The sequence below is a fragment of the Rattus norvegicus genome, chromosome 4 (assembly GCF_036323735.1).
Source record: "Rattus norvegicus strain BN/NHsdMcwi chromosome 4, GRCr8, whole genome shotgun sequence".
Taxonomy (NCBI): domain Eukaryota; kingdom Metazoa; phylum Chordata; class Mammalia; order Rodentia; family Muridae; genus Rattus; species Rattus norvegicus.
In genome coordinates, this window is record NC_086022.1 from 20,006,441 (window position 1) to 20,031,038 (window position 24,598).

General features: G+C 37.9%; 1 protein-coding gene across 10 annotated transcripts in view; it reads right to left on the reverse strand.

The window, feature by feature from the left end:
- Positions 1-24,598, reverse strand: part of Cacna2d1 (calcium voltage-gated channel auxiliary subunit alpha2delta 1) — a 427,964-nt gene that overhangs the window by 104,117 nt on the left and 299,249 nt on the right. For all 10 annotated transcript variants that reach the window (XM_063285606.1, XM_063285608.1, XM_063285607.1 and 7 more), the window contains 4 exon segments: positions 19,684-19,815; positions 4,138-4,207; positions 1,887-1,937; positions 424-523 (listed from right to left, as the gene is read on the reverse strand). In XM_063285606.1, coding sequence (XP_063141676.1) covers positions 424-523; positions 1,887-1,937; positions 4,138-4,207; positions 19,684-19,815 — 353 coding nt within the window.

Below are 24,598 nucleotides of genomic sequence, written 5' to 3' on the forward strand. Positions count from 1 at the left end.
CAAGATGATTCCAAGCTCATTTGCCTGCCTTTTTATTTTCTTCTGTTAGGAAGAACTCAATGCAACCAGGTCAGCTTTCCAGGCCACTAATGAGTATAACCAGCTATAAGCAATTAACAGTTCCATCATTCTGCTAGATGCTACTTCCTAAGATGTCCCAAAGGTGCTTGTGTGTGAAAGGACTCACAGTACCCATGAAGGTTCTTCCTAGGGAAGGAGAGGAACGCTTTTCATTCAGGATTCATTATTTCAACGATAGTAAATGCTAAGGACCTCAGAAAGGACAATACCATCAAGTTCAGTAAGGCAGCTTATAACACCCTTCCAGTGCCCCAGCCCACCTAAGGAAAGAACAACCCAGTATATAAGGATGTAGAAAGACAGGCAGGTCGGATTCCGGAAGGAGCAGCCATCCATACTCACTGAAGCTACATTCACGAAATCATCATCGGAAAGGGTTTCTAACATCTCAGAGACAGATGTCCGGATGAGTTTCAGAGTCAATCCGCTCACACTTCCACTCCTAGAACACACAAATGGGTCATGTGTTACTCACCTGTCATCTATCAAACACAATCACAAAGAATGAAGATGATCTCATTAGCTTCGAGATTGTACCACTGAATATAAAAATATACATCTGCCTTTAAAAAGTGATCAGTCATATACTCACAAGAAACAGACTGAGCAGGTTGCATTTACATATTTATGCATTTATGTAATACACTCACACACCTCAACAATTAAAGAAATAGATGCCACCCATTTGAGAAAGCAAGTACTGGAGAAAGGCAGAAGAAAGAGGAAGACAGAGATGATGTAATCATATTTTAATTTAAAAGAATTATAAATAAACAAAAGCCATAGACTAGGATTACACATTTGCACAGCTGTGATGAGGTTTGTGGACAACTGCTCTACTCCACAGATAAAAGAACTGTTCTCCAGCATTTCTTCATCTCTCTTGTCTCTACCCCTCTCCTAATGTAGGGGTCATCTCTAGGCAATTAACTCCCACTTCTACATTACAGGTGCATGGTTTCTCATATGGCTTTAATTTGAAACAATATAACAAATTATTAAAACAATATCTATACATTTAGAACCTGTTGTCATATATTGTGTGCCTTGAAAAGTCCCAGAAATAAAAGTTAACATATTTATCTATTGTGAACCAAACCCCTTATAGTCAATAGAATTGTTCCTGGCTAAGTACCTACTAAGTCACCTTTCCTTTTCTGTTCTTATTTTCTTCTCTCTTCTTCTTTTAATAACTCTGTATTTTAATGTGCTTCAAATTTCAAAATATAATGGAAATATATATATATATATATATATTTAAAACTTTGGCTTTTAGAATAGTATCATGATTTTCCAGTTTGATACAGCATTATTTCCATTTGCAATAAAATCTTTTTTCTGGTTTTGTTATTGTCTATGTGCACATATGCATGAATGTGCGTGTGGGGGGGATATGTATGTGTAGGTCAGAGGTCAATGCCAGTTATCTTCCTCTACGGCCCTCCACCATATTTTTGAAGACTGGGGTCTCACAGTGATCCTGGTACAAGCTGAGCCCTGAGACTGTCTAATCAGCAATTCTCTTCTCGCCTACTACGCACAGTTGGCACTGCAGGGACAACCACTGCTCCTCGTTATTTACTGTCTTCCATGTAAAACCCAGAGATATGAACTCAGATATGCCTCTTGTGCAACGAGCACTTTCCTGACTGAGCCAAGTGTACAACCCTTGGGAATGTCTAGATTTGGCTTTTTTGTCTGGATAAACAATCATTATATTGACTTTTTTTGTTATTCCAATCTACCATACACTGCCAATTCCCCACAAACTACTATTACCTACAAATGCCTCATGCACTACTCACACGTCCACCAGAATGAGCATGTCTTTGGGGGATGCAGCTCCCTGGATGTACCTGAAACGGAACCACAGAAACATTTCCTTTTCCTCTGTGTCTAATATTATTTTCTGTATTCGTATTCATAGATCTCTGAAATAAGATATGACCAAATCAAAGACACATTCTACTACACCATAGTAAACAAAGCTCTTTTAAATATATTCTGAAATGTTAGCTTGGAAAAGGTACTTAAGATCACATTAGAGACGTCAACATTATGGCTTTTGAAAGCATAGTTTCCAGGAATTTATGGAAAAAAGATAAAGATAAAATTTAATGTAAGCAATGAAAAAATTAATTTCCAAAAGGACATTTTTTGGAAGAAGGAACAATCCTAAATTCCAATTATTGACATTTTAATTGTAGTAGACGACAAACTATGATACTTTTAAAGACAAAAAAAAATTAGAGGGATAACTAGTCAATAAACCTTAAGATAAAGCAACTTAAAGGGAAATATAACAGGTGAGTTAAATAACTGAAATCAGGTAATGGATAATATTATTACCAGGAATTCAAAGCAGAAACTCTCAAAGCTTTATGGTGTCCAGGAATCACCCAGAGAAAGTGCAAATAGTAATTCCAAAATCCAATCACATCTCTGACTCTCTGCATTTGAAATATACACTAGGGGAGATTTAGGTAGTAAGTTAAGCGCTTGTAGAGAGATAAATTTGAAAACGGCAGAGTAATTTTAAAAAAAGAAAAAAAGAAAGAAAAGAAACAAAAAACAAAACAAAACAAAAAAACCCCATCAACAACAAAAACCACAGACTGCTTGGCCAGAGAGGAACAAAAGCAATGAAAGGGATCAGGTGTTTGCCTTCCACAGCAGGAAGGGCCACATCTGACTCAACTGACACAGCAACTGACAGAAAGCAAGCCAATCCATTTTCAACATTTCGGGGCACAGCTGCTGCTCCTTGAGATTATTTGTAGAGGGAGCACGCCAGTGCATGGCCTGCAACCCACTCCACTCTCTGTATTCAGATCAACAGGCAAAGCTCCACTGTTTGCCCGTGGAAGACTATCCAGCTCATGTCTAGCACCTTAACACCTTGCTCTGGTGTGCTTCTCGGTGGGAAGATGAAAGATTAGCAGTGTCTGCTTCAGAGGATTGATACCTCACTCCTTCACTTCCCATAGAATGACCATTTCTTAAGTACAACTATGCTATAATGTAGTTTTTGCTTCCATTAAAGAACAGAGTAGAGAAATATTATTAATAATAGTAATATTAGTAACTGTCACTCAAAGTTGTGTTCATGTGAATTGCTATTGGATATGAAGCAGGACACTTAAAAGCCATCAATACAATGGTAACTATAACTCAAGGCTGTGTTCATGTAAGTGGCTACTGGATACTAAAGAGGATGCTTGAAATCCATAAATAAGTGTTCTTTCAACCACTGCTCCGCTGCAAAGAATTTGGGGGACCATACCAGGAAGTTGGAAGCCATGCAAAAACCATAATAATAGGGACTTTCTTAAATAAATGAGTAGATAGCCTTCATTAAAATTATTTCAAGTATTCCTTTTCATCATTACATACTCAGAAATTAATATGAAAAGAGTAGAGTACAAGGCACCAGGCTGTATATGTGAACTCATTAAAAAATAATATATTTACAGTTTAAGTGCAATTTTTATACACTCAAACTCCAATCAATAATAAAAATACATGAAATTTCATAGTTGTCTCCCAGTAAGTGCATTTCTTGTGTTTTATATTAGGATGACGAATTACTTTAATAGTGTCAAACAAATAAAACTCCTTTGGGGAGAAATAACAAAACTTAAAGTTTGTGGATGTACCGAGGCAGCACTGTTAGCTTGGGGCCAGTTCCCATTAGTTCAGTGCCAGAGGCAAGTTGTCTCTGACTCTGTGCCATCTCGGCGTGAGGGCTTTTCCCCAAGCAAAGTAGTTGCTCTTCCAACAAAAGCCCCGGCAGTTAAGAGAGGCCGTAAGCTCAAACTGAACAGAAGGCTTACAGCAATCTGTTTGAAATGAGTCTGAAAATCATTTTAACAGGAGCCATGATGATTTCCTTCCCGAACTCATCATTTGTCACTCACTGCATTTGTGTTTTGAAAGTACCCCAGCATTATCTATAAGAGAGCACCCATCCCAGGAAGGGGAAGCTTCCCCTCAACATATTAACTGATAATATAACCCTCGTTTATCGATCGCGTCTTTAGAGTCAGAACTGCATACCATGGTCTTCTGCGTACATCGTAGAGATCGATCTTGTTTGGAGTTCTGCTGTTATCCACCCACGGAGAAGCTGAAAAACAAAGTACACAGAGACGCCCAGTCAAATTACTAAGCCTGACTGGACTTGGCGATGCCTTAGTGAGTTTAAGTGCCAGACCAAGACTCAAAAGTCGAGTTCCATCTCTAGAACACAGCTGGCAGAAGGAGAGAACTGACCCTTGAGAGCTGTTCTGACTTCCACATGCATGGCCTGAGGCATACCACCAGCCCAACAGTAAGATCCATTTAAAAAACGACTAGGCAGCAAAAATAACAAAATAAACAAATAAACCAAATCCCACGAACCTACATGAATGTTCAAGTATAAAATGCCATCTTTATGCCATTTCTTTTTTTTACAATTGAAAATTAACGTAGCAGTACAAAAGAAAACCAACGCACACCAATTCCCTCTCCCCATATTGCTGCTTGAACAAGCTCCAGACACAGGGGTTAGGTTGGAACTAACTTAGATGCTTTTTCTTGACAGAAAATGTTGTTGCAGCTAGTGAAAGTGGTGCTTTCAGTTAATTGTTTTCACTCAATGCAAACTGTATGTACAACACTGTGTGCAGGACTTTTCCCCCCTACGCATGATAGCACATGCCTTTGATCCCAGCACTTGGAAGGCAGAGGCTCTATGAGTTCAAAGCCAAACTGGTCTATAGGGAGTTCCAGGTTAACCAAGGCTAAAAAGTGATATTACAGAAATAATTTATTAATTATCATTTCAAATGGACTACTTTAAGTTTCATGTTCAGTTTCAGATTGCAATTATAAATAAAGGTTAAGGTACAATTAAAGTTAATTCTCTTTTTCTGTCAAACTCATATCAATACAGATCCTTGGTGGCTGGGTGCAGCCTTCATTCCTCATTAGAGAAGCTTCTTTTATAGTGGACAGAGATTAGTATAGAGACCCACAACTAGCCAAAGTTCAGAGAATAAATGATAGTGAAGTTCCAAGCTCTAAAGTCACTATTTTCTCACACCACCTCTTGTTAATGCTCAGAGAACATCACTGAGGAGGTGGTGCACTATAAGGGGTAGAGGACGGGCGGGTTGCTGTCAAGCTGCATCTTCCATATGTATCAAGGCCATTACACACAGGACCTCAGGATATCTATAGCAGTGAGACCCTCACATGGTCAAGTCAACAGTCTAGCCTGGAGCAGGGAAAGGCTAGCGAGGGACCAGGGGAGGGTTATTAGGGAAAGATGAGTTGAGTTGGTTTTCTTCAGAGACATAGTAGCTTGCTTGGTAGCTTGCCCATGCTCGAGTAGATAGCTCTACACCTGCACACATAAGGACATCGTTAATTGGACCCAGCGGTGCATACAGAAGAAGTGCACATTAAGTGGAAAGGAGGACCCCAAAGCAAAAGACATCTTGAATAACTTTGAGAGGCTAAGAGGAGTGTGGTGGGATAGAAAAACATTGTATACATGTAATAAATAGATATTTTTTGAAAAATAACAAAAAAGGCATTTGGGTTTTGCAAATTCATTTGAGTGATGTAAAATAATTCAATCAGAAAGTCAATAATCTATTAGCTTTACATTCTCCTGAAATTAGAAGGTAAAACAAAAGAAAAAATACCTTGACTTATATTGACTCTGAAATGTCAATGATTCATACTTATTCTAAATAAAACTACATTTACTTTGATTAAAGTGCTCTAGAACTCATTACTTTCATCCACAGCGTGGACCTAATGAAGGCTAGTAAACAGCCATGGACTGCATGACAATTTATGCCACAGAAGTCCCTTGCATTGCCTATTCACATGTGATTCGAGAAAGTCCTTGGCTCAGATGCAAATGCACTATGATCTATTCTCCCACCCCTTTTCCTTTTATTTTTTTAACTGAGAAGTCATGAAAATTATGGAGACTCTTTGAAAGAGCCATGCTTATCCAACTAAGATAATTTGGCCAATTAAAGTGTGTCAAAATACACACACCACCGAAGAAGCCCTTCTTGACTAGGTAATTTTATATGCATAGCTATATTATGAAATGACTTATTCATTTCAAATGACTAATCACATTTGCATAAACTGTAAGTTTAAATATAGTTCTCCCCAAAGAACCAATTACTGACATAGCTAACACAACATCCATTAAACTTATTTCTTTAAAACGTGTTCAGTTTTCATCCTTGCAAACTAAGTGTCAAGTATATAAATATCATATTTTTCCTTGTGATAGTCTTAGAACTAAGTAACAAGTATGAAGATTAATACAGCAGTTCCCTTTCAACGATTACTGCAAATATCAGTTAACATCTCAATAATAATAAAATAATTTAAAGAAATTGTACATAAATTTCAATACAAGGCCTCCACATACATATTCATTACCTCTCAATTGAAATGTCTCACTTTGGTTTGCTTGATTAAAATGATCTGAGCGTTTTCAATACTTTTAGTAATTAGCGCAGTTCCATATACTATGTGCAGATGAGGAAGGACACCGAATGAGAAAGGTGTATTTCCTGAGGTATGTCATTTCTTATCTCATGGTCTCTTCCTGTGAACACATTATCTGGTGTCTGTCTGCTGCAGTGCATGTGTCCTTCAGACTTAGCTACTACTGTTTTATGCTTCCCCTATTTCTCCTTGTTCTGGAAGATTCTGAAGCTCCACTAAGATCCCGATAGTCAGCAATAGCTTACTGACATGAGTTCTTATCCTGAGGACCTCCCTCATGTTTGTTGCTGTTGTTGTTATAGTAGAGAACAATTTCTGGTTAACATCAGAAATAGAAAAGAGTCATTGTCTACCAAATTCCACCAAAGTGGCCACTGCATTTTGGGACTTACCTGCATTCTGGGAATACGCCCATGTCTCCAGAAGAGGATTAGAATCTCAGGACAGAGTATTGGGCCATTAACATCTCCTTTATGACTTTAGTTCAACCTCCCAGGGAGCTATAGATTAGATCATCTTATCTTATGCCTGGTATTTGTACTTTCTTTATAGAACTCTGAAAGTCTAACAAACCTTCTCTTCCCAATCCCTATTAGAGTCAAAATTCTTTAAAAAGTTGTTTATGCATGCACGTTCACGTCTGGTGTGGCATATAATCGTGGTGAAAACGCCAATGTATGTACAGGTACACGTCTTTGAACTCCTGCAGGCTAAAGTAATACACTGAATCTACTATTGGACCACTACTTACCGGGAGCCAGCAAGCCTTTTAATTCAGCCCCTCCCACAATTCTGGGATAACTGGTTCACAACTGCACCCAGGTTTTTATGCTGGAGGTTTAAACTCGGGTTCTTAAGATCGTGAAGCAAGTAGTCTTATTCTCTGAGCGACTTCCCAAGTTATAGTGAATAATTCTTTCTTAACAATAAAATATCCCTGGTCAATAAAACCATGTTTTCTTTCCTCTCTCTCTCTCCCTTCCAATTGATCCAAAGCTAAGAGAAATGCACAAAGCCGCTGAGACTGTGATTGCTGCCAATAGCCAATGTCTGAGCAGCAGCCATGGATTGAACAATCCCAGCAATGACTCCGATACTCTGATGTTTGTTGATTTTTCCCCCTTTTTGCAAGGGATGGCCACACATGTTTAGGTGCATGCAGTTGCCCTAGGCTGATGTTCAGATCATACTCCATGGCTTCTCCACCTAACTCACTAAGGCGACAGTCACAGTCAAGCCCAGAACTCAGCAAAATGGCTACTCTTGCTATCCAGCTTGTTCTGAGGACACCAGTCTCCACCTTTTGAGCCAACATAACCTACACAGTGTTTACATGAAGTCTAGGGATCTGCACCCTGGTACGTTGTCATGTTTACACATGTTTTAACCCTCTTTCCCCGAGCCATGTCCGTAGCCATAGGCTTCTTAACTCTTTATGGAGAATATTAGTGTAAGACTTTTGCTTTCACTGAGATGGATAAATAAATACTACTAACAGGAATTATTATGCGCCATAAAATGTATATATTTCTTTAAAGACACAAGAAAATTGAAAAGCTATAATTTACACTAAGAATAAGAACATTAAATTTTAATAATACTGCTAATCTTAGATGACATATATTTAACACATATATATGTTAATGTCATATAAGTTGTCTTGAAGTAGGACACAACTAAACTAAATTATTTATATCATGGTTTAATTAAATAATATAAACTCTTCTGTGATATTACTACTTAGCATATAAAATTTCATCATCATATTTAAGTGGCATGATATTTACCCAAGCTCAAAATTATGGAAGATAAAATAGAAAAGAAAAAAGTGACTATATTTGGCAGTTTCTCCAAATAATGTTTCATAACCATTCACAGTAAAACTACACTTCTGGAAAGAAGAGAAGAGATCCTCAAATCAAGGAAAAAGGGGGAATATTTTTCATTTCAAATGTACCTTTGGCGTTCCATTAAGACTTAAAGATGGCTGGAGAGGGTTTTCGAAACAGTGCAGCATGGTTATCTAGTTTCTGAATGGATCGTTTCATTGAAGGTGGTAATGTTCATTTATGGGGATATTTCCCCGGACCAAAAAGAAATGAGCTGTAGTTTATCTTCCACTAAATCCACTGCAGGATTATTCTATTTTACGTGATAGGTAGAGTGCACTACAGCAGCTCTCTGATCCCTTAGACAGGTCATTGGTCCCTGTACATGAACTCAAAACATAAAAATCATGTGCGATAGAAACAATCTTAAGGAGGCGTGCAGATTTTGATGCCCTTGTTTCATAAATGTTGCCTAATGATAAAAAGCATCCATTTTTCATCTCACATGTTGAAGACTATGTCTCTTGGTAGAAACAGAGCTTCAAATGACAGCTACTGCACTTCCGCTTGGTTACATCAGAAATAATTGCTTTTTTATTAACTCTGCAGGACTTTCATAGTGTTAATATCAACCAAATTAAAACAACAGTACATTTTATAGACTCAAAAATGTCTGAATCATCCCTACAGCTCTTCTTTTCAGGTAGACAGAATGCCACTGATGCACAACAATGATAGGCTTGCCTCTGTCATGTGCTACAGAACATTAGACACATGATACATTACAACACAATAAACTTATTTTAAGGGAAGAAGCTTAATTGACTCAACTTGTCCTATACACCTATCAGAACTTCCGGTTACTACCATTCCAGAATAGAATCTCCACAGTTCCTAGTTTGCACCACAGTTCCAGAATGGGTGTGGGGGCCGGGAAGATTCGTCTGTTTAAATGAGTGTGGGTATGATACGAAGACTGAAGTACCAGAGGATTGAGAAAGAAAAATGGCTGACCTCTTCATTTCGATTTATCTTTGAAACACTTAAAAAGATAGGAAGACTAATCAATTAGTTTTGATAGAAGGAAATGTCTCAAAGTATGATTTCGAATATCTATTTTATACCATGGTAATGTTATTTGTCATTTAGAATTCTCAGGCATTACTACTCATGTGCATCAGAAATTCTACTTCAAAGGTGAATGTGGTGGCACACACATGGGATCCTAGCAAGTGCATAGCAGAAGCAGGTGGACTGCTGTAAGTTTAAGGTTATTCTGGTTTATATAGTGAGTTCCAGGCCAGTCATGGCTCCATAGTGAGAATGGTCTCAAAACGAACAACAATGGAGACAAAGATAGATAGATAGATAGATAGATAGATAGATAGATAGATAGATAGATGATATAATTAGACAGATGGATGGATGATAGATATAATAGATAGAGATATAAATATAAGCAATTATACAGAGGTCTAGGACAGCCAAAGTTATTGTTTCTGACAGCCTTTCAATCCCAAGGCCTCCCAAGCCATTGAGCTAGAAAAGAACTGAGGATGAGGCAGAACCAAGTCATTGCACTGTGAGGCTTGAAGTGACAGACTTCTTTCATTCGTGGGGCCTAGCCTGAACTGGCTCTGGGTAGCACAGATGGAGAGGGACTTTAAAAAATTTAAGTTCTCAATCAAGTTATCATTTGCAAAAGGATACATTTAAATGGATAGCAGAATCCTATGAGCAGCTATCAACCTCTGCCGCAGGTATAGACAGACAATTTAAGGATTAGGAAAGTCTACTTTTTCTCTCCTTTATCCTTTGACAGTTTCATGCCCGTCTATAATAAAAAAGCTTAGTTCTTTTCTTAGCTTCCCATTCTCCTCCCCTCCCCTCCCTCTCTCTCCCCCTTCTCTCTTTCTGTGTGTGTGTGAGAGAGAGAGAGAGAGACAGAGAGAGAGAGAGAGAGAGAGAGAGAGAGTCTGTGTGCATGTGCTGCATGCACTCTTAATATAATAGCAAACTTTCTTTAGTAAGCAATGTCTTCAAATAGGCCTTTTAATTCAGCATTAGAGTGACAGAGGCAGGCAGATCTGGGAATTCAAGATAACTCTGGACTTCACAGGCCAGCTGGGGTTATATAATAAACCTCTAACAAATTTAAATTATACCAGGAACTCACTGGAATAAAAGAACTGGAAATCCAGCTACTAGGCACTGACAGTGCTATTCATAGCGCTAAAGAATATTGCAGGTATTATCTGAAGAAACACTATTCATATGCCAGTACAACTTTGGGTTCTAGACTTGCACCAGAAAAGAACAAGATACGAAAACTGGTGTGTCTCAATTACTCTTTCAGTCACATCATGCATGATATTTTAACATTTTAAATAATTTTGTAGCCCTACACAATACAAGCACTGACACAGGCTACTTAGGAAGCCTTCTTTATTAGGAGGTATTTGAATTTCTCCACAGATGTAATGAATTAAACATTCAGATCAGTAGGTGGCCTGTATTGTATCATTCTGTTTTTCTACACTGGAGTCTTATAGTTATTTACAGAGTCAGCACCTGTGTATTACATTGGACTCAAATGATATATGGTTAAGAGTCAAACTAATAAATGTCATCTCTTATGGAGAGAGGCTTGCATATGGTCCAGACAGCTCTGATTATCAACTGTATGAACAAACTTACTGGGATGTTGCATCATCTATGGGAAGGAGGTGAATGTGTTTTGAACATGGGAAGAAAGTCATGATAAGTTGCTTGACCACTAAAGATACTATGCACTTCCTGAAATTCTACTGTGATCCCTCCTTTCAATTCCAATGGACTAAAACAGTGCAGTTTAACTTAATCAATAGCTACTACTCTCCATGACATGAAAGTCGCTGTGTTGTGTGCTATGGAGCATAAAAGTACATTGTGAACTAACTCTAAGCATGGTTACATAGATTTTGGTGTTTAGACGAATAGTTTCTGAAGTACTATAAAATGGTATACCAGTTTTAATACAAACGAATCAAAGTTCTCCAAGGGAATGAATGAAGAAATGGTCTTAGAAAAGTCTGTTTGTGGAAGGTTATATTCACATTTCATTTTCAGTGGTAGATGACAAGCACATGACCAGAGAACTTTATAAGCCAACACACAGATACTGAAAGGGAAGAGAGATTTATGGAATAAATACTAAGTTAAAGAAGGAAACAGCTACCAACATTTGCAAAATAAAGGCTGAGCTGTTATGAGGATGACCACTGGACACGAAGGCTGTGGCAGTCTTTGAATGGTCTACATGGCACAGAAAGGCAAATGGCACTGTGTGAAAGTATCGTGTGTGCCTTGTCACACAGAACTCATCATCAGATTTTCATAAATCACCCTCTAGTCATTTTTTTACACCTCTTTTTGTCTTTAAATTTGTTGTAAGTTTTCTATCCAAGGGCTATTAGAAAGATGACTTGCCTTTAAGATTTTTTTCCTTCATAAATAAGATTTTTATATGATCAGCTTTAATTCAGTTGCCTAGCCTTTATATCTCAACCTAGTAGTAAATTTTAACTTATTGCTATTATTTGTTGCTGTTGTTGTTGTTGTTGTTGTTGTTGTTGTTGTTATATGTGACTTGTGTGTGTGTGTGCACGGACAAGCTCCCCATCACTTATGTGGAGGCCAGGAGACAACTTTGTGAGTAGGCTCTTTCCTTCCACTGTTACATGTGTTCTAGGATTTAAATAAACATGGCCAGGCTTGCGTAGCAAGCCATTTTATCTGCTGAACTATCTCATCTGCCCTAGGGAAATGTCTTTAGATTTAAACTTGTATTCTGAGCAATGAGACTTGATCAGACAATGACAGTCAGGAGAAGGACACTGTTGTCTCCACTCTCCTACCCTCTCTGTTTTGCTCGACTACACAAATGTATAGAGACACAGCTCTGTGGATACAAACTATAATTTTTAAGACCTAGTGTATAGTGTACCACATGGAACTTCTTCGGATAGAATTTTGCTGTCAGGAGAACTAATCGTTAGTAGTGGCAAGTTACATGTTTAAGTTTCGAGTCAATAAAAAGAATGCTCATGCATGTTTAATCCTTTAAGTAGCTCCAGAAGGCAGGGCACAGTAAGTTTTATGAAGTATGGAAGGGGACGATTTATTGGAAAATAATGCGAGATATGTTTCCAAAGGAAAAATTCTAACTCTGACAATGAAAATGTCCCCATTTTATTAAGTTCTGATAAACTTCTAAGGACAAAAAAAGTGTGATTCTACAAGGAAAATTTCCCATTTCATGAGTCAAGGGAAAAGTCTTTGGAATTTTGTGACGATGGTGGAACTTTGGAACTTTTCCTTCCTGGAGCTCGAACGCTCAGAAGTGCATAGCGTCTGCACTGTTGTGGGCGAAATCCTCCCAAATTACTTAATCAAATGCACCCAGCACAAGACGATCAGCCCCCCAAAGAGAGCTGCAGGCTTCTAAAAACAAATGCTATAAGGTGTGGAATGAGAGATATTTCAGAAGTTGGAACAGCTGAAGGGTTTAGCAATATGCACCGGTGTGTTTTATAGTTATTTCCCCTGGTTGAATTACAAACACCTTCCATTTTTTAAAATCAGCATCTCCTTAGCTGCCCTACCCCATGACCTATGAGAGACCCCCTGTAGTCAGTTCAACTGTGCCCAGGACCTTAGTTGAACAGCTATCATGAGCATCTGAGTGAGCCACAGGGAGTAAGGATGCTCAGATAAAAGATGCAGTTATGATGTTAGACAAACACAGGACTATTTTAAGTCTTCCAAATACTACGCCCTCATTTCTGTGCATGGCAAAACACGCGCAGAATTCAAAATATAAGGCCTGTTGCTCAGCTGTATGTCAAGCTATTTCCTTCTTTCTGACTTTTATACCTCAAACATTGATGTTCAAAACTTAACCCATCATTTTGCTCCCCAAATGAAAATACCACTGACATTGTTTATACTAAAAGCTGTTAACACCCCAACTTCTACTCAAATTAAAATCTACGCCTACCTGACACACTTAGGTCAGTCATTACTATTTTGTACTAATTCTTTGACGTCTCTATCTTTTGAATTCAAGGAGTCTCCTTTGTATTACTATTTGGTCCATTGTTCAGGTCTCTAAATTCTGTCCTTTCTTTCTTAGCAATGCAATCTGAGGATGATCCCACAGACTTCCTCTGTCTAATCACACACATGGCAACCCAATACCCAGACTATCTATCCTGTTATGCCTGCACATCAATCATTGTGACCCTCAAGGCCTCCTATCCAGCCACTGGCAGTCATTGAACTCAATGTGTCCTGTCCTGGGACAGTCTACTGGACACACCAGTATGTGTTCATCGTTGTGTGTTCTTACGTGATCCCCCCTTTTTTCCCTCTAGAAGCCTTTGCCCATTTTTAGTTTTATTTTCTGCACTGAATTGATTTTTAATCTATAGTTCATAAGCCTCTCTGATGATGTTGGTCCTAATTACTCCTTTTCTCAGCTTTCATAGGAAATCTATTACTGCCGTCAGCTTAATTTATTTGCTGCTTAATCACTTAATGATCTGCACCATGATCAACATGTGGAGGTGCGTGGCTTCTCGTGTATTAATTAGATTAGATTTCAGTGAGGTAGAAACAATTTGCCACAAGCACAGATGACCACAGTGGGCAGTCAGGACAGGCCCTTCACCTGCAGTGTTCCTGTGTCTGCTGTTAACATAGCTCTGGCCTTCTGGCTGAGAACATGGTCATGAACAAGGAGTCTGTGTCCATGAGAACACTACATTATGTTCAGTGTCCTACAAGAAGAAATGCTTCATGTTGTTTCTGAGTTCTCCAAAAAGGTAGCTACATTGTTCTGTATAGTCAGATAAGGCCGAGTTAGCATTGGCTGGCCATTAAGGAGGAGGCCCACTCATGAGACAGGTGAGACGGAAGGTGAAGACTGCTCTGAGCTCTTTCATCACCAGCTCCCACCATGTATTAACAGTTGATGTGTGGCACAAACAAACTTCCCTAGTGTTTTTCCCAAATATAATTTTTGGAATTTTTAATTGGCAGCCCAAATAATTCCAATAGACACATATTGAAATTTAGTAATTATTGTGAAAAAGTAGCAATCTTATTTAAAATGAGTTTATATAGTGATAAATAAAAGTTAAAAATATACATAGTTAAACCATGTGTTCATTACCAAAGCTCTATACAAAAAATGGTAGACAGACAGACAGACAGACAGACAGATAGATAGATAGATAGAAACATAGATAAAATTTAGGTATCATTGAAAATAATGGGCCAGCAGCAGCGCTCTTTTATATTACAGGCAAAATTGAAGCTCCAGCATTACTCCATTTCTAGAAATTTATCAATGACCCTTCAGCAGCTAAACTAAAGACACAATTCTTCAAATGTTGTCATATTCCGTTTGAGGTATATTCTCAAGATGTCACAGATAATGTATGAGAAACTGACTATTCAAACAGGAAAGGAAGCAGTATCAGGCCACACACTCAGTACCCAGCGTCTGCTACAGTTTATTCCAACAATAATTCAGGACTCACCAAGAAAATGTACCCTGGGAGTTTAAGATACAAGGGGAGACATTGTGCCATTTAAAAAAAAATCTTGTCACTTTGAAAGGGACAAACAAGCGGGGTGGACAAAGTGTTCAGTAAGACAGGTGGTAAATGTCATACAAGATAGATTCTACCTTTTTCTGTTTCTTTTTCCTTTGAACAGAACATAATTATCTAAAAAGGATAAGTACTCTCTACTTTGACATTTCAATGAGACACTGACTCCTAGTTATAATCTCAATTTGTTGTTGCAATTGTTACAACTCCAGGAGACATTAGCAGGTGAAAAGAATAGCTTGTCCCAACAATGATTTGGAAAATGTTTAAGGGTTCACAGAGTTTTAGCTTAAGAGAGCAGTTTTGACAGCTTAAACTTAATTTATATAGGTCAAGGAGTACAGAGAAAAGAATTTAAAAATGAAACATTTCCTAATTAGCCTGTTTTCAATAAGGACATAACTCGTATAAGTTCCAACCACCTTCTGTTGTTGGTTGGGTTCATAATCTTTACTTTCCTTTTAAATTGAGTATTATAATTATATGTGTTTATGAGTATTAAGAATAATATTTTGGCGCATGTGCATATTACATAGGGATTCTATAAAGGTGCTACCATATTCTACCCTTAAGGCTTTACCATTTCTTTTCGGTAACATTAAGCATTTTTGCTACCATCTAATGAAACCCACATTGCAATAACCATTCCCTGTAAGTACTCGACTGTGCTACAAAATAAAAAGTAGAATATCTTCTTCTTACTTAGCTGTAGAATCTGTTGACTAATCTGTTTATTATTTCCTGTCCTCCAGTCACCCAAGACTGGGAACCAGTCCTGTTCGTATTACTCTGAGATCCCCTTGCTTATCAGCTTCATCTGTGCAATGTGAGGGGTAGGTAAGCAGGGGAACCAGGTCTAAATATCTTATAAAGCAAAGACTGTGGACAGGGCAGAAGCTACCATCTAGACCCATCTAGAGATAATGTTGAAGGTCATTGTGCTCAAAGATTTCCAGTTGTTTCTGAGGAAATCGGTAAATTATGGTGTTACGTAGACAAAGGATACAAAGTATAAGAGGATTTTACTAGCAACTAAAAGTTCTTCCCAGGATAACCTCCCTTCTTTTATAGCATATAAATCTATCTACCTTCAAAATGGAAGACGGAAAGGGCTGGAGAACAAGGGTGGCAAGAAAGGAAACCGAGAAAGGACACAAAGGATTAGGTTTCACAGTTTATCTTGTACACATCTGGCAGAGGAGAGAGCAGGCTATTTAACCTAAGTACACATTCTGGAGTTAAACGACAAATTACCAAACTACTTTTCAGAGTCATCACTGTATAGAGTAACTACTTGCTGTCAAGTAAGTCAGAGAAGCAAGATTTGTGTGGGTAGCTGACCATCCGGATTTTCTCCAACATCTGGGCCAGATGCTAGGAATATTAATGCATTTCCTTCTGTGAATTTAAGGACCATCATTCTGATTCGGGTGCCGAGGTCACCTCATCCAATGTGGGAGGTGATGTGTGGTTTTAGAATACAGTCGTTTGCTATATACTACTGTGGGAGGTCTTTAAATAGCATTCAAACAGTGAAAATAATTATTTTAAAATTTTTTTTGTGATTCAGAAGATTAAAATTCTGAAAAAGCAACGACTCTTTAACTCTGTGTTAAGAATTCCCATGAGAAAATAAAATATAGGTAGCTTAGCTTAGAGTTACAGGAAGTGTCTACACATGAAATAAAATTTGTTGGCTCCTCATAATGATTCTGTAAAGTAATGGATGTGTGGGCTCTGTGATGCTACAAATGGAGACACAAGGAGCCTGAAACCACAAACAGCCACAGACCAAGGGATGTGCAACAAACCATTTGTTCGAATGGCAAGCCAAGCCAGTACTCGTAAAAGTAAAAGCATATTGCACATGTTTACGAAGCATAGTTTAGGTCACAGCATCTCATTGCTTTTCTGAGATTTAAGGTAAACTAGAAGTTCTTTTTGCTGGCAAACCTATAGAGAAATGAAGAAACAGTTACAGGTCAAGCTCACAATGCGTCGTGATGGTCTGACACCATGACTCCGCCATGATTAGGTTGCTTTCTTTGTTTTTTCTGTTATTTATCAACTGAGTGTAACCTCTATTGTTCTCCTTAATGCTTTCCTCAAGTGAATGCTGTGAACAGTGGAAACACACTGCTGTGGCCATGTCTTCCCTTTTGTACTCACTTTATTTTTTTCTTTTTAGTATGTATGGGTACTGTGACTACATACCTGGAACCCATGGAGGTCAGAAGAGGGGTCAAATGTGCCTTCTTGGAACTGAATTCAGGGGCACTGCAAAAGCAGCCCATGTTCTTAACCACCAGCCATCTCCCAGGTCCCATAACATTTTGCAGTTTGGGGTGCTTTCAATTTGGGTATGTGTTTATGTGTGCAAATGCAGTTCCCTGTGCATACTTGTCTAGAAGCCTGAAGTCAACACTGGATGGCCTTCTTAGCACTTTGCCATCTTGTCTTTTGACACAGATTCTGTCAGGGAACTTTCAGTTTGCCCTTTAGACTAGATTGGGTTCATAGGTGCTGTTGCTTTTCCCATTAGAGTTCAGTCTCCTTATACATAACATTTAACATGTAAAAGACAGCATGAGTTTTAGAAGTGTTTTGATATACTGTATAAAATTTCTTCATGGAAGAAACTGTGCTATTAATGTAACTTAATGCTAATCTTGACATATGAGATATTCTTGTGATTCCTTACTGGTAATTTAAATTTGCCCTTTGCTAGTCTATCGGATCTCTGAAAAGGTAATTATCGCTGTTTCCCCACCCTCCATTTGCAATCTCATAGAGGTTATAAAGACCTCACTGGTTCTCGATACCTGAACACTTAAATTAGTTTCTGTTACTATACCAAGCAAGGAAAAAATTGAATGTTATTTCATTTAATTTTTTCCTGATGTTTCACTATGACAAATTCATTTGTTAGGCACATTTAGTAAACCCGAATAGTAAAACAACAAATCCAAAACACAAGTTCTGAGGTTCTATCGTGTTTCCTGAAAGGTATGCGATCTTTTCAGTCCTCTGAGAGAAAAAATTGTGTGTTGCATTTGTAAGAATGTGGTGAAGGTAACTGTGCAAATATACAAATATTAATCAAAATCGATGCTTCATTAAGTCTTTCCATAGGAGCTCAATGATTAATTTTGTTTTGTGTTGTAAGTAGTGTTTATTTCTTCATATAGTCCCTTATAGAAATAAAGAGCATTGCCAAAATATTTATTTAAATTGATAAAACGTGTCTATGTTCACTGAATATATCTCATAACTAAGATGACCTAAGAATCATTTGCAACTTGCTACAGCAAAAGGAAGCTGTGTGTTCCTACATTATTTCCTAGACCTCTCATTTTAACAAATGCATACTCCCTGGTTAAAGGGAAAACTCTAGAACTTTTGAAACCTGAACTTCAACTGTAGACTTGATTCTTGAGGGAAACCATACAAAATATTTCTACAAGTCTATCTATTATTGCAATGGTTATACACCTGGATCTGAGTCATATTTTTTTTTCTTTTTCAGGCTTTCTGCATAACTTCTTTTTCAGGTTTATGCCGTGTTTTAGTTCACGTTCCCGGTACCATTTCTCACTACTTCTGAGGTACTTTAAAGTAATTATGATCAAGCTAGTGCAATGTTACATTCTTTTCCAAAATAACAATTTTATTGATCTTTAGCACTTTCAAACATGTATGCTAGATATTTGACTGTATCCCAACCATGCCTCACTCCCAGCAAAGCCATTAATGTCTTTCCCAACATCATTGTTTCCTCTTTTATCAATCTATCTATCTATCATCTATCTATCTATCTATATCTATCTATCTATCTATCTATCTATCTATCTATCTATCTATCATCTATCTACCTATCAATCTATCTATCTACCTATCATCTATCTACCTATTTATCTATCAATCTATCTATGTACTATCTATCATCTATCTGTCTGTCTATCTATCTACCTACCTATCTATCTAGCAATCTATCTACTATCTATCATCTATATGTCTATCTATCTATCTTCTATCTATCTACTATCTATCATCTATCTGTCTATCTATCTACCTACCTGTCTGTCTGTCTGTCTATCTATCTATCTATCTATCTATCTATCTATCTATCTATCTATCTATCATCTATCTATCCGTCTGTCTTTCTACCTATTATCTATCATCTATCTATCTATCTATCTATCTATCTATCTATCATCTACCTGTCTATTATTTAAATATGTATTGTTTTTCCTTTATAGTTCAGTCTCCTTATATATAATATTTAACATTTAAAATATAGTATGAGGTTCAGAAGTGTTCTATTATATTTACAAAACTTCTTCATGGAAAAAAATCACACCATTATTCTAACTTAATGCTAATCTTATTAGTTGGATAGTTAGTAATTATTTAACACATTGTATCAAATTAGTGTTGCCCGTATGTACTGGGACATATGGGACAGCCACTGGAGAATTTAGCAGTGCCCACATGACCAACACCAACATCTTCCTACAATGTAAAGGACCATTAACATAAAGGATTGATTCTGGAATCCCAGGATCCCCCATATTCTATCACCAAACAGTTACCTGGATAATATCGGGCCAGGCCGGTGGCGCTGCCAAACACTTGCCACAGCAATGTAGGGTCTTCATCTCGATTTCTTTTGAAAACTTCATCTAAGGCACTTGTCCAGTTGAGTTCGTTTAACACTATGGTTGCTAACAAAAACAAGAAAAATCAAAGATTTATTCAAAGTTATAACATTTTTTTCTAAATTTGCTACCTGCCCTTATTTCTGCTATAAAATACTATAATTTACTGAAAACTCAAAAGTCTTAAGCTTAGAACTAGGTTTTAGATTTTGTACGATGGCAGACTGATGGACATTTTAGAATGAGTAACTGTGATTTCTTGGGTATCGCAGAATGTTCAACATATTCTCACACCTGTGCTAGCTACTAGGTTCGTGTGTAATGCCCGGAGCTGTGACAAGATAAAGTGACTTCAAACATTGTTGAACAATCCTTGCTATAAAATTATTCCCAGGCAGAAAGTACCAAGGGTTCCCTAGACATAAAGAGAAGAAAGTTGGTTTATACCTCTTGGTGTTCTCAGAGGGAGTCTACCACAGAGCTTAAACAGAGCAACCCTCAAGTACTACTGATCCTCTGAGGTATATCCATATAATTGACCCTGGTACCAGAGTGAAGGAACAAAACGAAAAACAAAAAATATGAGTGTGTTGATCAGCTGTGCTTATATAATATCAAAAGACGTACACACTGTTTGGTAGAAGTCATTGGGAAATGTGGTAATATCAGTAATAGAAACTGGGAACTGGTTACTTAGCATCGTCAATACTTTTCAAGGCAATGATTTCTATTTCTCCTCTTCATTCAGGTAGTAACTAGAGCATGCTGATGAAAAGGACCCATGTTATTAACTTTGAAACCAAATTAAAACTCTTTATGGATCTAGAGAGGTGCTCCAAAGGCATGCCACTCACTAGTTCAGAAGAGTATCCTGAAAGAGAATTTCAAAGAGACCATGATTCAAAATGGTGTTTAAATAATGTGCTGCCATGACCATTACATCTAAATTTGGCGTGGTTAAGGTTTCATTGGGAGTCTGGGGATGTGCCAGCACCCGTTGGGCACATCCAAGGGCCTTGTCTTGATTCTCAACACTAGAAACTGTGTTTGTTAGTGAATACACGTAGTCGCAGAATTTGGGAAATTGAGAGGTGAATTACAGAAGATCAGGAGTTCAAAAATCCTCCTTAGAGGCTGGCCTATATATAAGAGTCTACAGAGAGAGAGAGAGAGAGAGAGAGAGAGAGAGAGAGAGAGAGAGAGAGAGAGAGAGAGCTGGAAAGAAGACGCTTTTCCCTTGCATAAAGTGGCGTAGAGAGTTCCTGTGTTCCCTGCCCCAGCAGATCAGCAGAATGAGGCTGGGGTCAACACACACATGAGAACCACTGCATAAACCTAACCCGGGAGACACGGCTTTAATTACATGTGTTCCCAAGATTAAAGTGATTGCAATTGCTGCGGGCCCTTAACTCGTTTGAGCGTGCACATTTATAGCAATGAAACTTCCTTTAATCAACAAGTTAGCTGTGCTCCACCAGCTTTAATATTCTGGGCCATGAATTCATTCACCTCGAAGTACTTTCTAATTTCTGTACATGTTTTCTTCTGCCTTTTTAATAGCCACAAGCTACAACAAACGCAACCACGATTAAACAATATACAGGTTTTATGAAGCTAAGATAAAAAGGAGTGTTTGCCTTTTCTTGAGCTCTTTTTCTCCTGTTTGCTTTGTTCTATTCTGATTTCTTTGGCTTTGCTTCATCTTACATTTTATTATTATCCTAGACACACATTTATTTTCTGAGGAGAGAGAGATTGGGGTAGATCCAGATAGAAGCTGAGTTGAGGAAGAACTAGAGGAGTAGAGGGAGGGGAAATCATAATAAGAATATATTGTATGAAAATATATTATATAAAAGACTATTTTCAATAAAAGAACCCCAAGTATAAAAGGCACATGGATCTGTAAAAAGAAAAGGAAGTTACACAGCATGTTTGTTTATTTCTGAAAATTTCTCTTTTGTTTGTTTTCTTCTTTAAGAACACAAGAAGCACAAAGGAATTTTAAAGACGCCCTGAGACCAGCATCCTGATGCAGCTCTCATTATAATGAGGTTTTCATCTTTATGCGTGTGATTACTTTCAGAAAGATCAGTGTGTGTGTGTGTGTGTGTGTGTGTGTGTGTGTGTGTGTGTGTGTGTGTGTGTTTGAATATTCATGAGCTGGGTCAGATCCGAGTATATCTGAAATGGTGAAGAATTCATATTCAAAAGCATGATCCTGTGAACAGCAATTGGCCAGTTATGTGGAAATTTATATTCACATAGATAACCTAAGCTGATACCATTCATGAATATTTAAGATAATAAACAAATCTTCACAGAGAGGGACAGTGTGTTTTTCTCTGAACATTCATGGCTTTTATAGTAATACTGCACAGAAAGAATCATGAGGTTTATTTAGGATCCAGAACCACTTCATTAATATCCAATCTGCCCTATCTTTTCAATTTCCTTGACTCTTTCACAACAAGCAATAGATGACAGATAATTACTTTTAATAAAGTTTCATTGGTTGCTAGGCTGTTCCTTTTTCTTAGATGTCCTGACAACTAGTATACAATAGGGCTAGGCAGACTGTAAAGCTTGCTACCATGTGTGGAGCAAAACAGCTAAGCTCTGATATATTGCTGTCCTTACGGCTATATGTTTTAAAATTCCCAGCTGACACACTTGAAATGTCTTTCTAGATGAGATATTACAGACTCTATGGGCTTTAATCAATGCACGAATCTACAGACAAGCACAGTACATAAAGCATATGCACAGAAAAGGGACCTGAAATGATTCTAAAGTTTACTCAGAATGAGTGAAATGATGACATATGCCTCTCACAGCAGCAAGACCTGAGATAGATATCCAGTGTGTATCAGGGTGTGAAGACGCAGTCGGTGTATATATTTATAAGAACTTCCAAACAGCACCATTATTCCGTTAACGATGTTCCAGTCTTTACTTGAATGTCTAATGCCAAGAGCCAGGACACAAAGGTCGGCCTTGGAAGTACAGATCCCACAGGGCACCTCTCGGGAGACAGGTTGACAGTACTGGTACAGTGCACCCTATCTGTCAATCCAATCCCCTGTCCAGAGAGAGAATGGCTCATATTCTTTTCATTCCCTTGGATGCACCCACATGGAACAAAATCCTGAGAAAGTCAGATAAATTCCAAGTTCTATTTTTCTCAAATTATATTGAAAATACCTCAAATGTAAACAAATATACATAAATCTTCAAAGCAAAGAGAGAGCAAACATGCATGCAACTTTAGAACCTTAGTTACTCAGTTACATTTTCCCTAAGACAGATAACGGTGTATCTTTGATAAGTAGATACTATTTAATAACCTGAAACTAACAGATTTCCGTTTGCAATCAATAAAAACAGCGCACCCAGTTACTCATGCGCACGACGTCTGTCCCCCTGTATGGTGTGGCCGTTCTCAGGGTAGAGGACGCTGAGCTGACTGGGGAGTCAGCAGGTAGAATCTCAAAGAATGAAAGAATGACAGAGACGATGAAATACCCATCACATTGGTCAAAGCACCACAGGAAACTTAGGAACAGTGCCACTCTCTCCCTGAGTGAAGCCACTCATCCCTTCTCCCTTCATTTCATGCACACACACACACACACACACACACACACACACACACACACTCAACAAATTAACCTGCACATATTTCCCTCCTCCCAAAGTGTAAAGCTCAGTGAGGAAGATGCTGCCATGGTAACAGTTGTGGTTATAGCTAGGTAGACAGATGGGTGTATTAGAAAATTCTGATGTGTCTCTATGGGAATGTTTGTATTCTGGATGCCCCCCGTGGCTGTGTCCTTCCTCTAGTCTTGGTGCCTACTGCTCATTTCTGTACTCTTGACACCAGAAGTCTTAAAAGACATAACTCCTATCTGTTTTATGATACAAAAAAACCAAGCAGACCCACATTCTTCAGAACATTATTCATCTTCAGGAACTACTTCTCCAGATGGTTAAATATACAATTCATTTAGATAATGACATTATGCTGAAAATTATTCATAGAACTCAGACTTACTAACCAATGTTCAAGGGACTACTGAAGAAAAAAAAAAACATTTCGCTTGCAACCATTTACTACAAAGACTTCAAAATGCAATTGGCCGTACATGTCCCAATCTTTATTTCAGTATTAAGACATCAAAATGAAATGTTCTTTAACCAAAGAGATGACAGTACAATTGCATTGCTAAATACTATCTCATAGTCAGTAGGCAAATGATATTTTCAGAAAAAGCTCAAATACATTAAAACTTAATTTTACTTTTTAAATTATGTGTATATACATGTGGGGGGTATGAATGTGGATGAGGTGCTCTAGGAAGACCCCAGATTTCCCTGAACTGAAATTACAGGTAGTTGTCACCTGGGAGATGTGGGTGCTGGGACTGAGTCCGTTTCTTCCTCAGAAGAAGTGCAGCCATGTCTCCAGCTAGCCCGAAGCAAACACATCTTTTATGACTACCAGCATAACTTCTATAAATACTAAAAATATTGATTATATTTTAACAGATTTTCTCTGATTTCCTTGACATTATTTTTAATTTATGTTTTTTTACATTATCAACCACATACCATATACTACACTCAGAATGCCCTATGTTTCCTCTGAATCCTAAAAGTAATACTAGTTTACGTTTTTATAAACTTCTGATTCCTTCCTTTTGTGGAGAACAGAAAGAAGGTGAGTTCTGATATTCTGATAATGTTCACAGATGGGTAGGTTTATTTGCTAGAATGCTATGCTTGGTACAAATTCAGCCCTTTATAGATGTGCCAGGCCCAGCCTACTCAGAGCACTGACTGTGTGGGG